Source organism: Tachyglossus aculeatus, chromosome 6, assembly GCF_015852505.1.
Source record: "Tachyglossus aculeatus isolate mTacAcu1 chromosome 6, mTacAcu1.pri, whole genome shotgun sequence".
Taxonomy (NCBI): Eukaryota; Metazoa; Chordata; class Mammalia; order Monotremata; family Tachyglossidae; genus Tachyglossus; species Tachyglossus aculeatus.
Window position 1 is genome coordinate 32730367 of NC_052071.1, and position 15747 is coordinate 32746113.

Genomic DNA, 15747 nt, shown 5'->3' on the forward strand with positions numbered 1-15747 from the left:
AATGAATAAATAAATAAATAAAATAAATAAAATAAATAAATAAATAAAATAAAGCAAAATAAAATAAATAAAATAAATAAATAAAATAAAGCAAAATAAAATAAATAAAATAAATAAATAAATAAAATAAAATAAATAAATAAAATAAATAAATAAAATAAAATAAATAAATAAAATAAATAAATAAATAAAATAAATAAATAAAATAAAATAAATAAATAAAATAAACAAATAAAATAAATAAATAAATAAATAAAATAAAATAAATAAATAAAATAAAATAAATAAATATTTTGTGAGAACAAAATAAATACGACTGACTGAATGAATGATAAATAGAAAGGATACACGAGGGGAAAGAGCGAAGGGAGCAGGGCCGCGGGCCAATGAGCGGCGGGAAGGAGGCTGGGGATTTCTCCGGGAGCCAATCAGAGGGGCCGCCCGGCGGGCGGGGAGCCAATCAGCGCGCCGCGCCCCCTGCCGCTCTGCGGTAGTTATGCCAGAGCGTGCGGCGAGGAGCGGGGGAGCCTCCGGGCAGGGTCGGTCCGCGTTGCTCCGCCGCTCGCGCTGTCCCCGGGCTTCCGCGCACTTTGCGCCCGCGGGAACTTCGGCAGCGAGGGCGGCTGTCCCCGCCATGCGGACCGGCGGCGGGCGGCTGTAGGGCGGTCGCCCCCGGCGGCAGGATGGCCGGGGCCGGGGCCGGGGCCGGGCGAGCGCTGTGCTTGGCGGTGGCGGTGCTGTGGGGAAGCATCCCAGGGCGGCCGGAGCCCACTTGCCAGCAGGTCCGCTCCTTCTTCCAGGTGCTGCAGCCCGGGCTCAAGTGGGTGCCCGAGACCCCGGGAGCAGGTGAGGATCGTCGAGCTTCGCCCGGCAAAGTTAGAGCCCGGGAGCGCAGCCGATCCATATAGGATAGGATATTTTTATACCCTATTTAATTTATTTGTACATATCTATTCTATTTATTTGGTTAGTATGTTTGGTTTTGTTCTCTGTCTCCCCCCCCTTTCAGACGGTGGGTAGGGACTGTCTCTCGATGTTGCCAATTTGGACTTCCCAAGCGCTTAGTCCAGTGCTCTGCACATAGTAAGCGCTCAATAAATACGATTGATGATGATGATGATGATGCCCGAGGAGCCCCGTTACTTTGGCCGGGAAAAGCGCCGTTTTCCAACCGCTGAACTCTGTCTCCCTTCTTGCAAAAGTTGTTGTCTCTGCAGCAGGGCTGGGTTAGGAGGCGGGTCCGGAGCGCCCCAGCTTGCACTTCAATCAATCAATCAATCGTATTTATTCTATTTATTTTATTTGCCTATCTATTCTATTTATTTTATTTTGTTAGTGATTGATGATGATGATGATTTATTGAGCGCTTACTGTGTGCAGAGCACTGGACTAAGCGCTTGGGAAGGACAAGTTGGCAACATATAGAGACGGTCCCTACCCAGCAGTGGGCTCACAGTCTAATCAATCAATCAATCGTATTTATTCTATTTATTTTATTTGCCTATCTATTCTATTTACTTTATTCGGTTAGTAGGTTTGGTTTTGTTCTCTGTCTCCCCCCCTTTTAGACTGGGAGCCCACTGTTGGGTAGGGACTGTCTCTAGATGTTGCCAATTTGGACTTCCCAAGCGCTTAGTCCAGTGCTCTGCACATAGTAAGCGCTCAATAAATACGATTGATGATGATGATGATGATGCCCGAGGAGCCCCGTTACTTTGGCCGGGAAAACCTCCGTTTTCCAACCGCTGAACTCTGTCTCCCTTCTTGCAAAAGTTGTTGCCTCTGCAGCAGGGCTGGGTTAGGAGGCGGGTCTGGAGCGCCCCAACTTGCACTTCAATCAATCAATCAATCGTATTTATTCTATTTATTTTATTTGCCTATCTATTCTATTTATTTTATTTTGTTAGTGATTGATGATGATGATGATTTATTGAGCGCTTACTGTGTGCAGAGCACTGGACTAAGCGCTTGGGAAGGACAAGTTGGCAACATATAGAGACGGTCCCTACCCAGCAGTGGGCTCACAGTCTAATCAATCAATCAATCGTATTTATTCTATTTATTTTATTTGCATATCTATTCTATTTACTTTATTCGGTTAGTAGGTTTGGTTTTGTTCTCTGTCTCCCCCCTTTTAGACGGTGAGCCCACTGTTGGGTAGGGACTTTCTCTAGATGTTGCCAATTTGGACTTCCCAAGCGCTTAGTCCGGTGTTCTGCACATAGTAAGTGCTCAATAAATACGATTGATGATGATGATGATGGTGCCCGAGGAGCCCGGGAATCCCGGTCTCCTCCCCCGGCCAGCCCCGTTACTTTGGCCGGGAAAAGCGCCGTTTTCCAACCGCTGAACTCCATCTCCCTTCTTGCAAAAGTTGTTCTCTCTGCAGCAGGGCTGGGTTAGGAGGCGGGTCCGGAGCGCCCCAACTTGCACTTCAATCAATCAATCAATCGTATTTATTCTATTTGCATATCTATTCTATTTATTTTATTTTGTTAGTGATTGATGATGATGATTTATTGAGCGCTTACTGTGTGCAGAGCACTGGACTAAGTGCTTGGGCAGTCCAAGTTGGCAACATATAGAGACGGTCCCTACCCAACAGTGGGCTCACAGTCTAATCAATCAATCAATCGTATTTATTCTATTTATTTTATTTGCATATCTATTCTATTTACTTTATTTGGTTAGTAGGTTTGGTTTTGTTCTCTGTCTCCCCCTTCTAGACTGGGAGCCCACTGCTGCGTAGGGACTGTCTCTATATGTTACCAACTTGTACTTCCCAAGCGCCTAGTCCAGTGCTCTGCACACAGTAAGCGCTCAATAAATACGATTGATGATGATGATGATTTATTGAGTGCTTACTGTGTGCAGAGCACTGGGCTAAGCGCTTGGGAAGGACAAGTTGGCAACATATACAGTCCCTACCCAACGGTGGGCTCATTCGGTCGTATTTATTGAACGCTTACCGTATACAGAGCACTGTACCGAAGCAGCGCGGCTCAGTGGAAGAAGCACGGGCTTTGGAGTCAGAGGCCGTGGGTTCAAATCCTGGCTCCGCCACTTGTTGGCCGTGTGACTTTGGACAAGTCACTTCACTTCTCAAGCTACCTCTCTTCCTCCCTTCAAGGTCCTACTGAGAGCTCACCTCCTCCAGGAGGCCTTCCCAGTCTGAACCCTTTCCTTCCTATCCCCCTCGTCCCCCTCTCCATCCCCCCATCTTACCTCCTTCCCTTCCCCACAGCCGCTGTATATATGTATATATGTTTGTACATATTTATTACTCTATTTATTTTACTTGTACATATCTATTCTATTTTATTTTGTTAGCATGTTTGGTTTTGTTCTCTGTCTCCCCCTTTTAGACCGTGAGCCCACTGTTGGGTAGGGACTGTCTCTATATGTGGCCAACTTGTACTTCCCAAGCGCTTAGTACAGTGCTCTGCACATAGTAGGCGCTCAATAAATACGATTGATTGATTGATTCTCTGGGCCTCAGTGACCTCATCTGTAAAATGGGGATGAAGACTGGGAGCCCCACGTGGGACAACCTGATTCATTCATTCAGTCGTATTTACTGAGTGCTTTCTGTGTGCAGAGCACTGTACTAAGCGCTTGGGAAGTACAAGTCGGCAACATATAGAGACGGTCCCTACCCAACAACGGGCCCACATTCTAGAAACAGGCTCACAGTCTAGAATCACCTTGTAACCTCCCCAACGCTTAGGGCACATAGTAAGCGCTTAATAAATGTTATTTATTCTAGACTGTGAGCCCACTGTTGGGTAGGGACCGTCTCTATATGTTGCCAAATTGTACTTCCCAAGCGCTTAGTACAGTGCTCTGCACACAGTAAGCGCTCAATAAATACGATTGAATGAATGAATTATTATTAATATTATTATTATTGTTATTACTACTACTACTACTAACCGGGCAGGGGAGCCATCCCCGCCTTTTCCCGAGCCCGCGACCCTCCTCATTTCCTCAGGTGGGGGCATTGCTGGCAGATCCACAGGGAAAGTTGAGGATTCCATTCGAAGTCTAGTTTTCCCTCCTGCGGGACCGCCAGGATTAGTGGGTCAGCTCTGCTGAGAGGATGAAAGCAAAATTACCATCGGTGAAACTTTTTGGTTAAGCTGGGTGTAAATCTTCATATAATAATGATGGCATTTATTAAGCGCTTACTATGTGCCAAGCACTGTTTTGAGCACTGGGGAGGTTACAGTGTGATCAGGTTGTCCCACGGGGATTCACGGTCTTCAACCCCATTTTACAGATGAGGCACAGAGAAGTTAAGTGATTTGCCCAAAATCACATAGCAAAGTGGCGGAGGTGGAATTTGAACCCATGATCTCTGACTCCAAAGCCCGTGCCCTTTCCACTGAGCCATGCTGCTTTTATGTCATAGACGGGACTCCAAATTCCTCCCCCCAACCTTCATTTCTAAACCCGAGTTTTCGAAGTTGACAAATGAACAGAAAACAATATGCCTTTTCTCTTAAATGTAATCTTAAATCTACTTTTGGATTCCTTCCCCCTCGCCTCCCCCCCTTTTATTTATAGGAGTGTTTAATATGTTAACAAGAAAAAAGGAAAACAGCAAACCAAAACATTTGGGGTACATCAAATGCATTTACCATAAAAAGCAAAATCTATTAAGATGCACTAATGCCTTGGTTCTGAGGGATGCAGGCCAACTGTTTACTATTAGACAATTGTAGGATTGAATTGCTCCGGATCGCATATAAAAGGTGTGCTTTAGAGTCTAATTAGGACAAGTTGTTTGATGGAAAATAATTATAACAAGAGTTTTGTGGAATCAGTTTAAATTGCCCTGGTGATTTAAAATGAATGGTTATATCTGGGCAATTTATGAGAAGAGTTTAATGCTTACAAGTGAATGGACCAACTAGTTCTGTTCACTTTAGGGAGGTAATCCGAGCTGATTTTGAATTAACAGGCCCTTCAGGTTGAAAGTAGACTTAATCAATCCAGAAAGCTAGTTCAAGGAAAGACTGGCAGTTTTATCAAATGATGAGACTTTGCTAATGTTGGCTGATATCTCCTGGGCTAGAGTGCTTTTTCAATCTTTCATTTGAGACTTGAAAATTTGAGTATAGTGGTTCTCAGTGGCAAAAGGCTGCTGAACCGATTCAGTTCTCTCCACAGCCATTTTTCTGATACAGATAAGAAACAGGTAGGTATTCCTGCTAGTTTGGGAGCTCTTTTGGCTTCCCCCGCTTTTGTTTTCATATCAGATTTTGTGGTTTTTATTACATATTGCCTTGCAAACGCTTTCAAGAATTGCGTTATAAAGTCATGATTTTGGTGGAGGGAGATGCAAAAAGAGAAATTCAGAGATATATGTAAAATGATGGATTTGGCGCACCGCGGGGGGAGGAACAGCAGGGTATCCCCTAAATTCTGTGCGTGTTACTTTTTTGTTTATGGAGATTCCTGTGGCAACTGTATATGTTTTTTGTGCTTTATTTCTTATGGCATCCGTAGGTCCTATAAAGTCTTTCCCTACAGGGAACAATCAAGTGTTCTTTGATTTCCCCGCAGGATTTCACAAACTCTATAGGGAATATCACTTTTCAGAAATCTTAACTGTATGTACAATTTACAGTCCATCAGTTCTGACAAACATTAAATGAAAATGATTATTCAAATGTGGGGCTATAGAAAACGTGGTGATAAACATAATGACTGTTGTTGAGGTATTTTATTAGCATTTCAGAAATGATAATGGTGATCTAAATGCAAAATCAAGTGTGTAATATTATGTATAATTTTCTATAATTTCAAAGTTATAAATGTGTAATTTACTCCTGTGATTCAGAAGTTTGAAATTTAAAGAGAATTGCAAATTGTAAGGTTGTTATGGTATGACCATTCAACTTATTTCTTATTTTAAGCTGTCTGGACCCACTGTATTTTGGCTGCATTATGTCTTTATTTGTCCCAGACAAAGTGCTGGTCAGTTACAGTAAAGACAGTGAAGAGAATTCCCTGGCTCACTTAGGGATGCATTTGGATTGACTGTTAACTTCGGCTGTTAAGCAGAATTGGGTTAGGGAGGACAATGTATATCTCATACTAATACTTATGAGACTAAATGGCATTTGAAATCAGTCAACTTATTAAAAAAAATAGTGCTGAAGGTCTTCATTATTGTTTGTCACAAAATGGATTTAGATCCTTCAGTCTGATCTTACTGTTTGCTTAGAGGGTGGTTCTGAGCCATAGGTGTAGCTTTTTTTTTTTTCTTGGAGATTTCATAGGAATAAAATTCTGGTGCCTTAGCACCATCTCTGCCTTGTACATCTCTTATAATATGTCAATCAGGTCTGCAGGGGACAAACACATGTCTAGACAAAAAAAAAGTGACAGAATTCACATGTTTCTTGACAGGTCCGATTTTGGCAGTGTCATTTTCTATTTAATGAAAGAGATTTGCTGCTACTAGTAGTTTTTATTTCAAGTCAGGATGGGAAGGGATGAAAATTAGTTTTATGTTCTGCCTCCGTGGAATTGTGTCCCATATGTGAAGCAGCATGGCCTACTGTATGGAGCACAAGCCTGTGAGTTAGAAGGACCTGGGTTTTAATCCTGGCTCTGCCACTTGTTTGTTGTTAAACCTCAGTCAAGTCATTTAACTTCTCTGTGCCTCAGTTACCTCATCTGTAAAATGGTGATTAAGACTGTGAGCTCTCGGTTGAGGTGGGGACTTCGTCCAACCTGATTCACTTACATCTACTCCAGTGCTTAGTACAATGCCTGGCACATAGTAAGGACTTAACAAATACCACTTAAAAAAATGTGACCTGAGTTGACCTGATGGACATTTGCTGCCTGGGGTTACTGGATATGTCTTTTGCCCTTATCTGATAAGGTTTATAAGGATTGGCAATTGAGATGACTTCTGCCCCAGCCAGAGCCCACATAGGAGCAGGAGAATCCTTTGAGATTGTGGGGGAAGTAAATTGAGACATTCCAGAATAGTGTTCTGGTAAGGAAAAAAAAACTGAGGTGGACCGGGGTGTCCTAGCTACATTGTCAGTGCACCACCAGACTTCTTGGAGGGGTAGGGGTGCAGGGGTTGTGCCATGTGGTGGCCCTATTCAGGTCGTCCCTTCAGTTGCCTCCTCGTTGTCAGCCCAGCCACTGAGGCACCAAGTCCATTGTCATCAATCAATCAATCAGTCAATCAATCATATTTATTGAGTGCTTACTATGTGCAGAGCACTGTACTAAGCGCTTGGGAAGTACAAATTGGCAACATATAGAGACAGTCCCTACCCAACAGTGGGCTTACAGTCTAAAAGGGGGAGACAGAGAACAAAACCAAACATACTAACGAAATAAAATAAATGGGATAGATATGTACAAGTAAAATAAATAAATAAATAGAGTAATAAATATGTACAAATATATATACACATATACAGGTGCTGTGGGGAAGGGAAGGAGGTAAGATGGGGGGGATGGAGAGGGAGATGAGGGGGAGAGGAAGGAAGGGGCTCAGTCTGGGAAGGCCTCCTGGAGGAGGTGAGCTCTCAGCAGGGCCTTGAAGGGAGGAAGAGAGCTAGCTTGGCGGATGGGCAGAGGGAGGGCATTCTAGGCCCGGGGGATGACGTGGGCCGGGGGTCGATGGCGGGACAGGCGAGAACGAGGTACGGTGAGGAGATAAGCGGGGGAGGAGCGGAGGGTGCGGGCTGGGCTGTAGAAGGAGAGAAGGGAGGTGAGGTAGGAGGGGGCGAGGTGATGGACAGCCTTGAAGCCAGGGTGAGGAGTTTCTGCGTGATGCGCAGATTGATTGGTAGCCACTGGAGATTTTTGAGGAGGGGAGTAATATGCCCAGAGCGTTTCTGGACAAAGATAATCCGGGCAGCAGCATGAAGTATGGATTGAAGTGGAGAGAGACACGAGGATGGGAGATCAGAGAGAAGGCTGGTGCAGTAGTCCAGACGGGAGAGGATGAGAGCTTGAATGAGCAGGGTAGCGGTTTGGATGGAGAGGAAAGGGCGGATCTTGGCAATGTTGCGCAGCTGAGACCGGCAGGTTTTGGTGACGGCTTGGATGTGAGGGGTGAATGAGAGAGCGGAGTCGAGGATGACACCAAGGTTGCGGGCTTGTGAGACGGGAAGGATGGTAGTGCCGGCAACAGAGATGGGAAAGTCAGGGAGAGGACAAGGTTTGTCATGACCTGAGCCTGGTTTCTGGGCAAAGGAAGGAGCAGTTGCCTGCTCACTCCCTCCTTCCTCTCACCCGACACCCTCTCTCCTCCCCGCTGCTTGCCACCACTGGGGTGCTTAGGACAGAATTCAGGGAGATGTATAATAATAATAATTATGGTACTTGTAAAGCGCCTACTAAGTGCCAAGCACTTTTCTAAACACTGGGGTTGTTTCAGGTTAGTCAGGTTGAATACAGTCCCTCTCTTGCAAAAGGCTCACACTCTTAATCCCCATTTTATAGATGAGGTAACTGAGGCCCAGAGAAGTGAAGTGACATGCCTAAGGTCATTCATTCATTCATTCAATCAATCGTATTTGAGTGCTTACTGTGTGCAGTGCACTATAGTAAGCGCTTGGGAAGTACAAGTTGGCAACATATAGAGACGGTCCCTACCCAACAGCGGGCTCACAGTCTTTAAACTAAGCACTCATGAATGTATTCATTAATGATGCCCCATGACAGCTGGACCATAAGCCAGTTACTTGCCAATTTTCCTTGCCTAAAACAGTAAATCCGTTCATGGGGGTGGAAAGAGGGCAAGAGACAAAAACCTTCATAACCACAAACTGGTGGGCTCTTTGCACTTTTCCCTCAGGTACTAGCTCTGTACACTTCGTGGTGTTTGACAAATTCCAAACTCTTGAAAACAGCAGAAACTTTAGAATTGTAGTCCTAACCAAAGTGCTCTTCTATCTAAATAGAAAGCTATAAAACTGCTGACTCCCAGGTTCTGAGGGTAACTATCTTCTACCTCTGCTGAACTCTCCCAAGCACTTTCATACATTCAGGTGTATTTATTGAGCCCTTACTGTACTAAGCATTTGGGAGAGTACAATATAACAATAAACTGACATATTCCCTGCCCACAATGAGCTCGCAGTCTAGAGGAGGAGACAGATATTAATATATATAAACAGATATACTTACTACTGTCCTCTGCACACCAAAGACTTTCAATAAATACTACTGATTGATGACTTTGGCTGGAGAGAGGAGGGGTAAATCCCTTGATAACTTGGTCCTTCAGATCAAACGTAAGGGGCTCTTTAGTGGTTAAGTAGGTTAGCTAGTTATAAAGACCCTTTCCCCACTTCTTCCTTGTCATAGGGTTAACTATCTTGCTGATTCATTCATTCGTTCATTCAGTCGTATTTATTGAGTGCTTACTGTGTGCAGAGCACTGTACTAAGCGCTTGGGAAGTACAAGTCGGCAACATATAGAGACGGTCCCTACCCAACAACGGGCTGTTTTTTACCCACTGGCCAAGTTCCAATGGGGAAAGGGTATTTCAAAAGTAGTCTTCTACTGGGAATTTTGACGCTGACTTTGCATAGAATTCACCATTCACCTATCACTGGATGACAGGTCAGGATTGCGCTATGTGGACAATATACTTCTGTGGCCACATTATTTTTCCTACTCCCCAGCCTGCCAAGGATTAGCCTTACTATCAGAGTATGAACCCACCTCTACCCCCATCTTTCCATTACCCTATTGCTCTAAGTATGCAAGGAAGTCCCCTGAGGATAGGCCCTTCCCCCTCTCTGCTTTCCCACCTCCTTGCATGCACTCTCTCCACAACCCTGTAGACTGTGAGCTCATTGTGGGAAGGGAATGTGTCTGTTTGTTGTTATACTGTACTCTCCCAAGCACTTAGTACAGTGCTTTCCACACAGTAAGCGCTCAATAAATACGACTGAATGAGTGAACGAACCTAGAGAGAGTGCCGGACCGCAGTTCTGGTCACGCAAGGGCTCTGCTCGGGGCTCAGACCCAAATCTCCCTCCTCCTCTCTCTTGCTTGTCCAAACAGTCATCACCTCCTCAAAAGGAAAGAGGAGCAGTGTGGCTTAATGGATAGAGTATGGGTCTGCGAGGCAGAAGGACATGGGTTTTAACCCCAGGTCTGCCACGTGTCTGCTGTATTTATTTTGTTAATATGTTGTATAGCTGTTAAATGCACGATCATTTTCAAATAAATATTCAGGGAAGTTTGCTTCCTGTTGTGTACTGGGCTATTTGGGTAGTTTAGCCAGGAGAAGCTTTAGAGGAGATGAAGGAAGGTCTCCTTTGTCAAACACCTGTTACAGTTAAGGATTCTGAGGGAACTTGTTCTGTGGACCAGACAGGTGGTAATTAATCAGGGAAAAACCTTGGAAAACAGCTGCAGAAAGCTGAAATGGCAAAGATGACAGGAGCCCAGACAAGGTAACGGAGTGGAGTAAATGAAGCAAAATATGAGAATGTGTCACTCTCTAGGACTGGACAGGGCTCAACTCATGGAGCAGATTTCATTGCAGCATTAGAAAACTCGGTGTTAGTTTAAAAAATGGGGTCATATGTATTTTTTATTTAGGTTTTTAAAAAAATCTGGTGTATGGGCAAAGTCTGCTACTTCTCTCCCTACAGCTGAAATTCTTGATGTTTAAAGTAGGCTAAAAAATGGAAGAGTTACTATCATCAACCCTGGAGAAAATACTCTTTGTGTTGACATAAGGAACCAGAAAGAATGGAGTTTTTGTACTCTAATGCAGCTATAAATGGCCTTGCCAATTTCAGTTTATAATCCATATACAAAGGTGTGGATCTTAAGTACTGACTTGCCACTCATTTGTTAGAAAAGCATGTTGCTGTAATTGGAAAGGTTCCAGACATGATCACTCAGGAGGTACTGTAAATGCAAATGTATTTGTTTTGAAAGCACCTGCTTCTGCATTTGCTTTATCTCAGTTCTGTGTGAATGTGATTTATTTGTTTTTGTCTGTCTTAGAATGCAAATTCCTAGAAACCAGGCTCTCTGACTAGTCTAGAACCTAGGACCATGCCAGATAGTTGAGACGACTTGAGGTATGATTATCGCAGTAAGAATTCCTTAATGTCATAATGTGATAAACTTTTATTTACAGCTGAATCTCCTTAGCCTGTGACTTTGCAGGCATATTGTACCAGGTTCCGTTTTGGAATAAGATTCTCAGGGACAGATCAGGAACCCAGTTTTCCCCTCCCCCCATTCTTTTTCCTGCTTATTCTTATTCTCCCCACTGCCCACTGTCCCTGCTTTCTCCCCAAAGCACATGATTACTTTAGACAAGCTTGCTGTGTACTTGTACGTGGAAGGATGATTTTTAGCTTGCCTGAGGTTTTGGCAGAGAAGCAGTGTGGCCTAGTGGAAAGAGCACGGGCCTGTGAGTTGGAGGACTTCCGTTCTAATCCAGGTTCCGTCACGTGTCTGCTGTGTGACCTTGAGCAAGTCACTTAACTTCACTGTGTCTGTTTCCTCATCTGTAAAATAGGGATTAAACCTGTCCCTTCTTCTTCATAAACTGTGGTTTAGGGACTTTGTCCAACCTAATACACTTGTATCTACCCTCTTCATTCATTCAATCATATTTATTGAGCGCTTACTGTGTGCAAAGCACTGTACTAAGCACTTGGAAGAGTAAAATATGAGACATTGCCTGCCCACAGTGAGCTTACGGTCTCTAGACTGAGGTTGAATCATTGGGAACTCACCCCAAGTGGAATTAGGTAGGATGAAGTTACATATTTGGAAAGCATGGTGACAGGAAAGGACACTATAATAAAACATCATGTGATGTTGGAAGTGTTCTTTGCAGGAAGAAGTGTGGCTTAGTGGAAAGAGCACAGGCTTGGGAATCAGATCGTGGGTTCTAATCCCGGCTCTGCCACTTGTCAGCTGTGTGACTTTGGGCAAGTCACTTAAATTCTCTGTGCCTGTTACCTCATCTGTAAAATGGGGATTGACAGAGAGCCCCACATGGGACAAACCTATTACCTTGTTTCTACCCCAGCGCTTAGAATATTGCTTGGCACACAGTAAGTGCTTAACAAATCCTATTATTATTATTATTATGGGATCGCTAGTTTTCACTGAATATTTTGTAGTACACGCAAGGACACAGCCCTAGTCCTGGACTGCTTGACACATAGCACCTAACAAATGCCATTGCTATTATTTCTATTTTTATTAGTATTATCAGAGATGGTACAGTTGGATGGCCATAAGATGACCTCTTTATGGTTTTGAGGGCTCTGAGGACAGCTAGTCCTTTTGCCCAGTGTTAAAAATGGTCCGGAAGGTCCAAGGTTTCCACAGCCCAGTTGGGATTAGCCAGTGCCTAATTTATCTTGGGAGAGACCCTGGGGTTCCTACTGCCAGTGTGGCATGTGAGTGAGGGGAAGACTATTTGAGGGGCAGTATCTCTGAAGCGGACCATTATACTCTCAAAAAGCAAAGGCAGTTGCAGCCAGTGTCGATGTTTCCTGTTGCAGAGGGAATGTTGGATGTTTGGGAAGGTGAGCCCCCATCCCACACTACGCCCTGGACAGTCTGGAGTGCAGGAACAACTTCATCAGAAGTGGCTGTTGAAGGACTCCGGTGGCTGCAATCAGCCAATTGGAACTCCTGAGTAGTGGCTTCTGGTAGCTGTAGATTGAGGCCCCTGGGTATGGGTGACCATCTTGATAGACTTCAGAAGAGCCTGTGATTGGGTGTGAAACCCAATCTAGAGTATGGGGAGAAAAATTACCCTGCATAATGGAGGCGATTTCATCACATGGATCTGTCATGGCCATTGCCCAAAGCTCTGCCCATCCAAGAGGTAATGAGCATTTGAACATCCATCTGCTGAGAAATTCACATTGGAATGTCTCTAGTTACGATGTGGAGTTGAGGTTGAATCATTGGGAACTCACCCCAAGTGGAATTAGGTAGGATGAAGTTATATATTTGGAAAGCATGGTGACTGGAAAGGACACTACAATAAAACATCATGTGATGTTGGAAGTGTTCTGTGCAGGAAGAAGCCTGGTTTAGTGGAAAGAGCACAGGCTTGGGAGTCAGATCGTGGGTTCTAATCCCGGCTCCGCCACTTGCCAGCTGTGTGACTTTGGGCACACTTAAACTTAACTTCTCTGTGCCTGTTACCTCATCTGTAAAATGGGGATTGACAGAGAGCCCCACATGGGACAAACCGATTACCTTGTATCTACCCCAGCGCTTAGAATATTGCTTGGCACATAGTAAGTGCTTAACAAATCCTATTATTATTATTATTATTATTATTATTATTGGAACACTAGTTTTCACTGAATATTTTGTAGTACACGCAAGGACACAGCCCTAGTCCTGGACTGCTTTAAAGACCAGTGTAATAATAATAATTATGGTATTTACTAAGCACTTACTATGTGCCAAATACTGTACTAACCAATGGGGTAGATAAAATTCAATCATATGGACAACAGTCCCTTTCCCATATGGGGATCACAGTGTTAAGGGATAGGGAGGACAGGTATTTAATCCCCAGGATCACTTCTGCGACCGAAGGAAAAACTTGTGCTTGAGATTTAAACATAAAACATTATGCTCCTGTCCGGTGAACAAGAACATCATTTCTGTCCCCCACCATCACTGACTGTGTTACATTTGGGAGTGAGTGTGTCCTCATAAATGGAAGGCATATGTACCTGGATTAAAAATTCAGCCCTGGCACACAGAAAAGCTAATTATCTACAGCCACTGAGATCTTGTTCACATGCAGAGGTTTATAAATATAGTAAGCTCTTTGAAATGTATTTAATGGACTAATATTGATATCAGATGCCTAAAACCAAATTCATGTTTCCACCCAAACCCCATCCTCTCCCTTTGTTTCCTTTTATTGTAGACAACAACACTATCCTCCATGTCTCACAAGCCTCACTTTAGAGCAATTCTGGATTCATCACTTTTATTCAACTCACATGTTCAAGGTCACATAATCTTGTTTGTTCTGCTTTCACAGCATGGCTAAAATCTGCTCTTTCCTCTCCATCCGAACTGCTACTATGCCGATCCAAGCACTTATCATATCCCTCCTCGACTACTTCATCAACCTCCTCGCTGACTTCCCTGCCTCCTGTCTCTCTCCATGCCAGTTCTTACTTGTCTCTGCTGCCTGGATCACTTTTCTAACCGTTCAGTTCACATGTCCCCATTACTTAAAAGTCACTTAATGGTTGCTCACCCACCTCCACTTCAAACAGAAACCTCCTTACCATTAGCTCTGAAGCACTCAATCAGTTCACCCCTGCCTATTTTACGGCTCTGATTTCCTACTGCAACGTAACCGGTATTCTTCACTCCTTCAGTGCTGACCAGATCACTGTATCTCAGTCTCGTCTGTCCTGCTGTCGATCCCTTCTCCAGGTCTTCCTTCTGTCGTGGAAATCCCTCCTCTTTCATAATCGACTGCAACTCCCCACCTTCAAAGCCTTATTAAAATCATATTTCCAAGAGACCTTCCCCGATTAAGCTCCCATTTCCCCTATTCCCTCTCCCTCCTGAATCGTCTATGCACTTGGATCTGTACCCTTTAACTTTTGATATTCACCCCATCCTGAGCCTCACTGCACTTATGTACGTATCCAGAACTTATTTTAATGTGTGTCTGCCCCTCTAAACTGTAAGCTCCTTATTGGCAGGGAAAATCTCTACCAACAGTGAAGTGTACTTTCCCAAGCACTGAGTACACTGTGGCACCTAGTAAGTGCTCAATAAAGGCCATTGATTGATTGCTCTGCACATGGTAACCATTCAGTAAAGACCACTGATTGATAGGAAAGAAGATAAAATATACTGTGTGCAGAGCACTGTACCGAGTGCCCCGGGAGAGCGCAGTAGAACAAGAAACAAACAGACCCATTCCCTGTGAGTCTAGCTTTAATTCTATTTGTTCTGACGACTTTGATGCCTGTCTCCATGTTTTGTTTTGTTGCCTGTCTCCCCCTTCTAGACTGTGAGCCTGATTTTGGGTAGGGACCGTCTTTATACGTTGCCAGCTTGTACTTTCCAAGCGCCTAGTACAGTGCTCTGCACACAGTAAGCGCTCAATAAATACTATTGAATGAATGAATGAACAAAGGAAAGTCAAATCTATTACCAAGGAAAACTCCACTCATTTGATTGATCTGTTGATTGGAAGGTTTGAAAGGAATTTCTTACTGGGAATCGCACATGGATTTAAGTTAAAAATTTGTAATTAAGTAGCATGTGTGAGTTGGATTCTGGTGATGGAATCTTGCTGAAAGTGGCATTTGAATAGTGGCCTTGGATAAGCCTAGTGAAGGGGCCTGGTATCTCTCACTCTATCAGGTTAGAAACAGCTTTGAAACAGACCAGTGTTTATGTGGCAAATAAGTTTAACATTGCTAGGGCTACCAAGGAAAGTGCCCCACACATATACTCACCTGGAGCGAGGAACGTTTGTACAAACATATGCATTTTTTTTTGCGTGTGTGCTCGTGTGTATTTTTGAGTTTTTCCTTGTACCTGGGAGTTTTTAATATCCCTAACTTTATTTTACCTGGATGGAACAGTGCTTGAGAATGCATGTTTTTGGATGATTGGTCCCCAAATTAGTAGATTAATTGCTACCTGAATTATGAAGCTATAACTCATTTATCAAAACTGAAATGTACTTGCTGCTTGCATAAGTAAAT

At 43.7% G+C, this 15747-nt stretch overlaps 1 protein-coding gene across 1 annotated transcript in view; it reads left to right on the forward strand.

The window, feature by feature from the left end:
• The first annotated feature begins 560 nt into the window (after window positions 1-560).
• GPC3 (glypican 3) overlaps window positions 561-15747 on the forward strand; it is a 432499-nt gene continuing 417312 nt past the window's right edge. The window contains exon 1 of the mRNA XM_038748017.1: window positions 561-846. Coding sequence (XP_038603945.1) covers window positions 684-846 — 163 coding nt within the window. The 5' untranslated portion in view covers window positions 561-683. The remainder of the gene's footprint in view (window positions 847-15747) is intronic.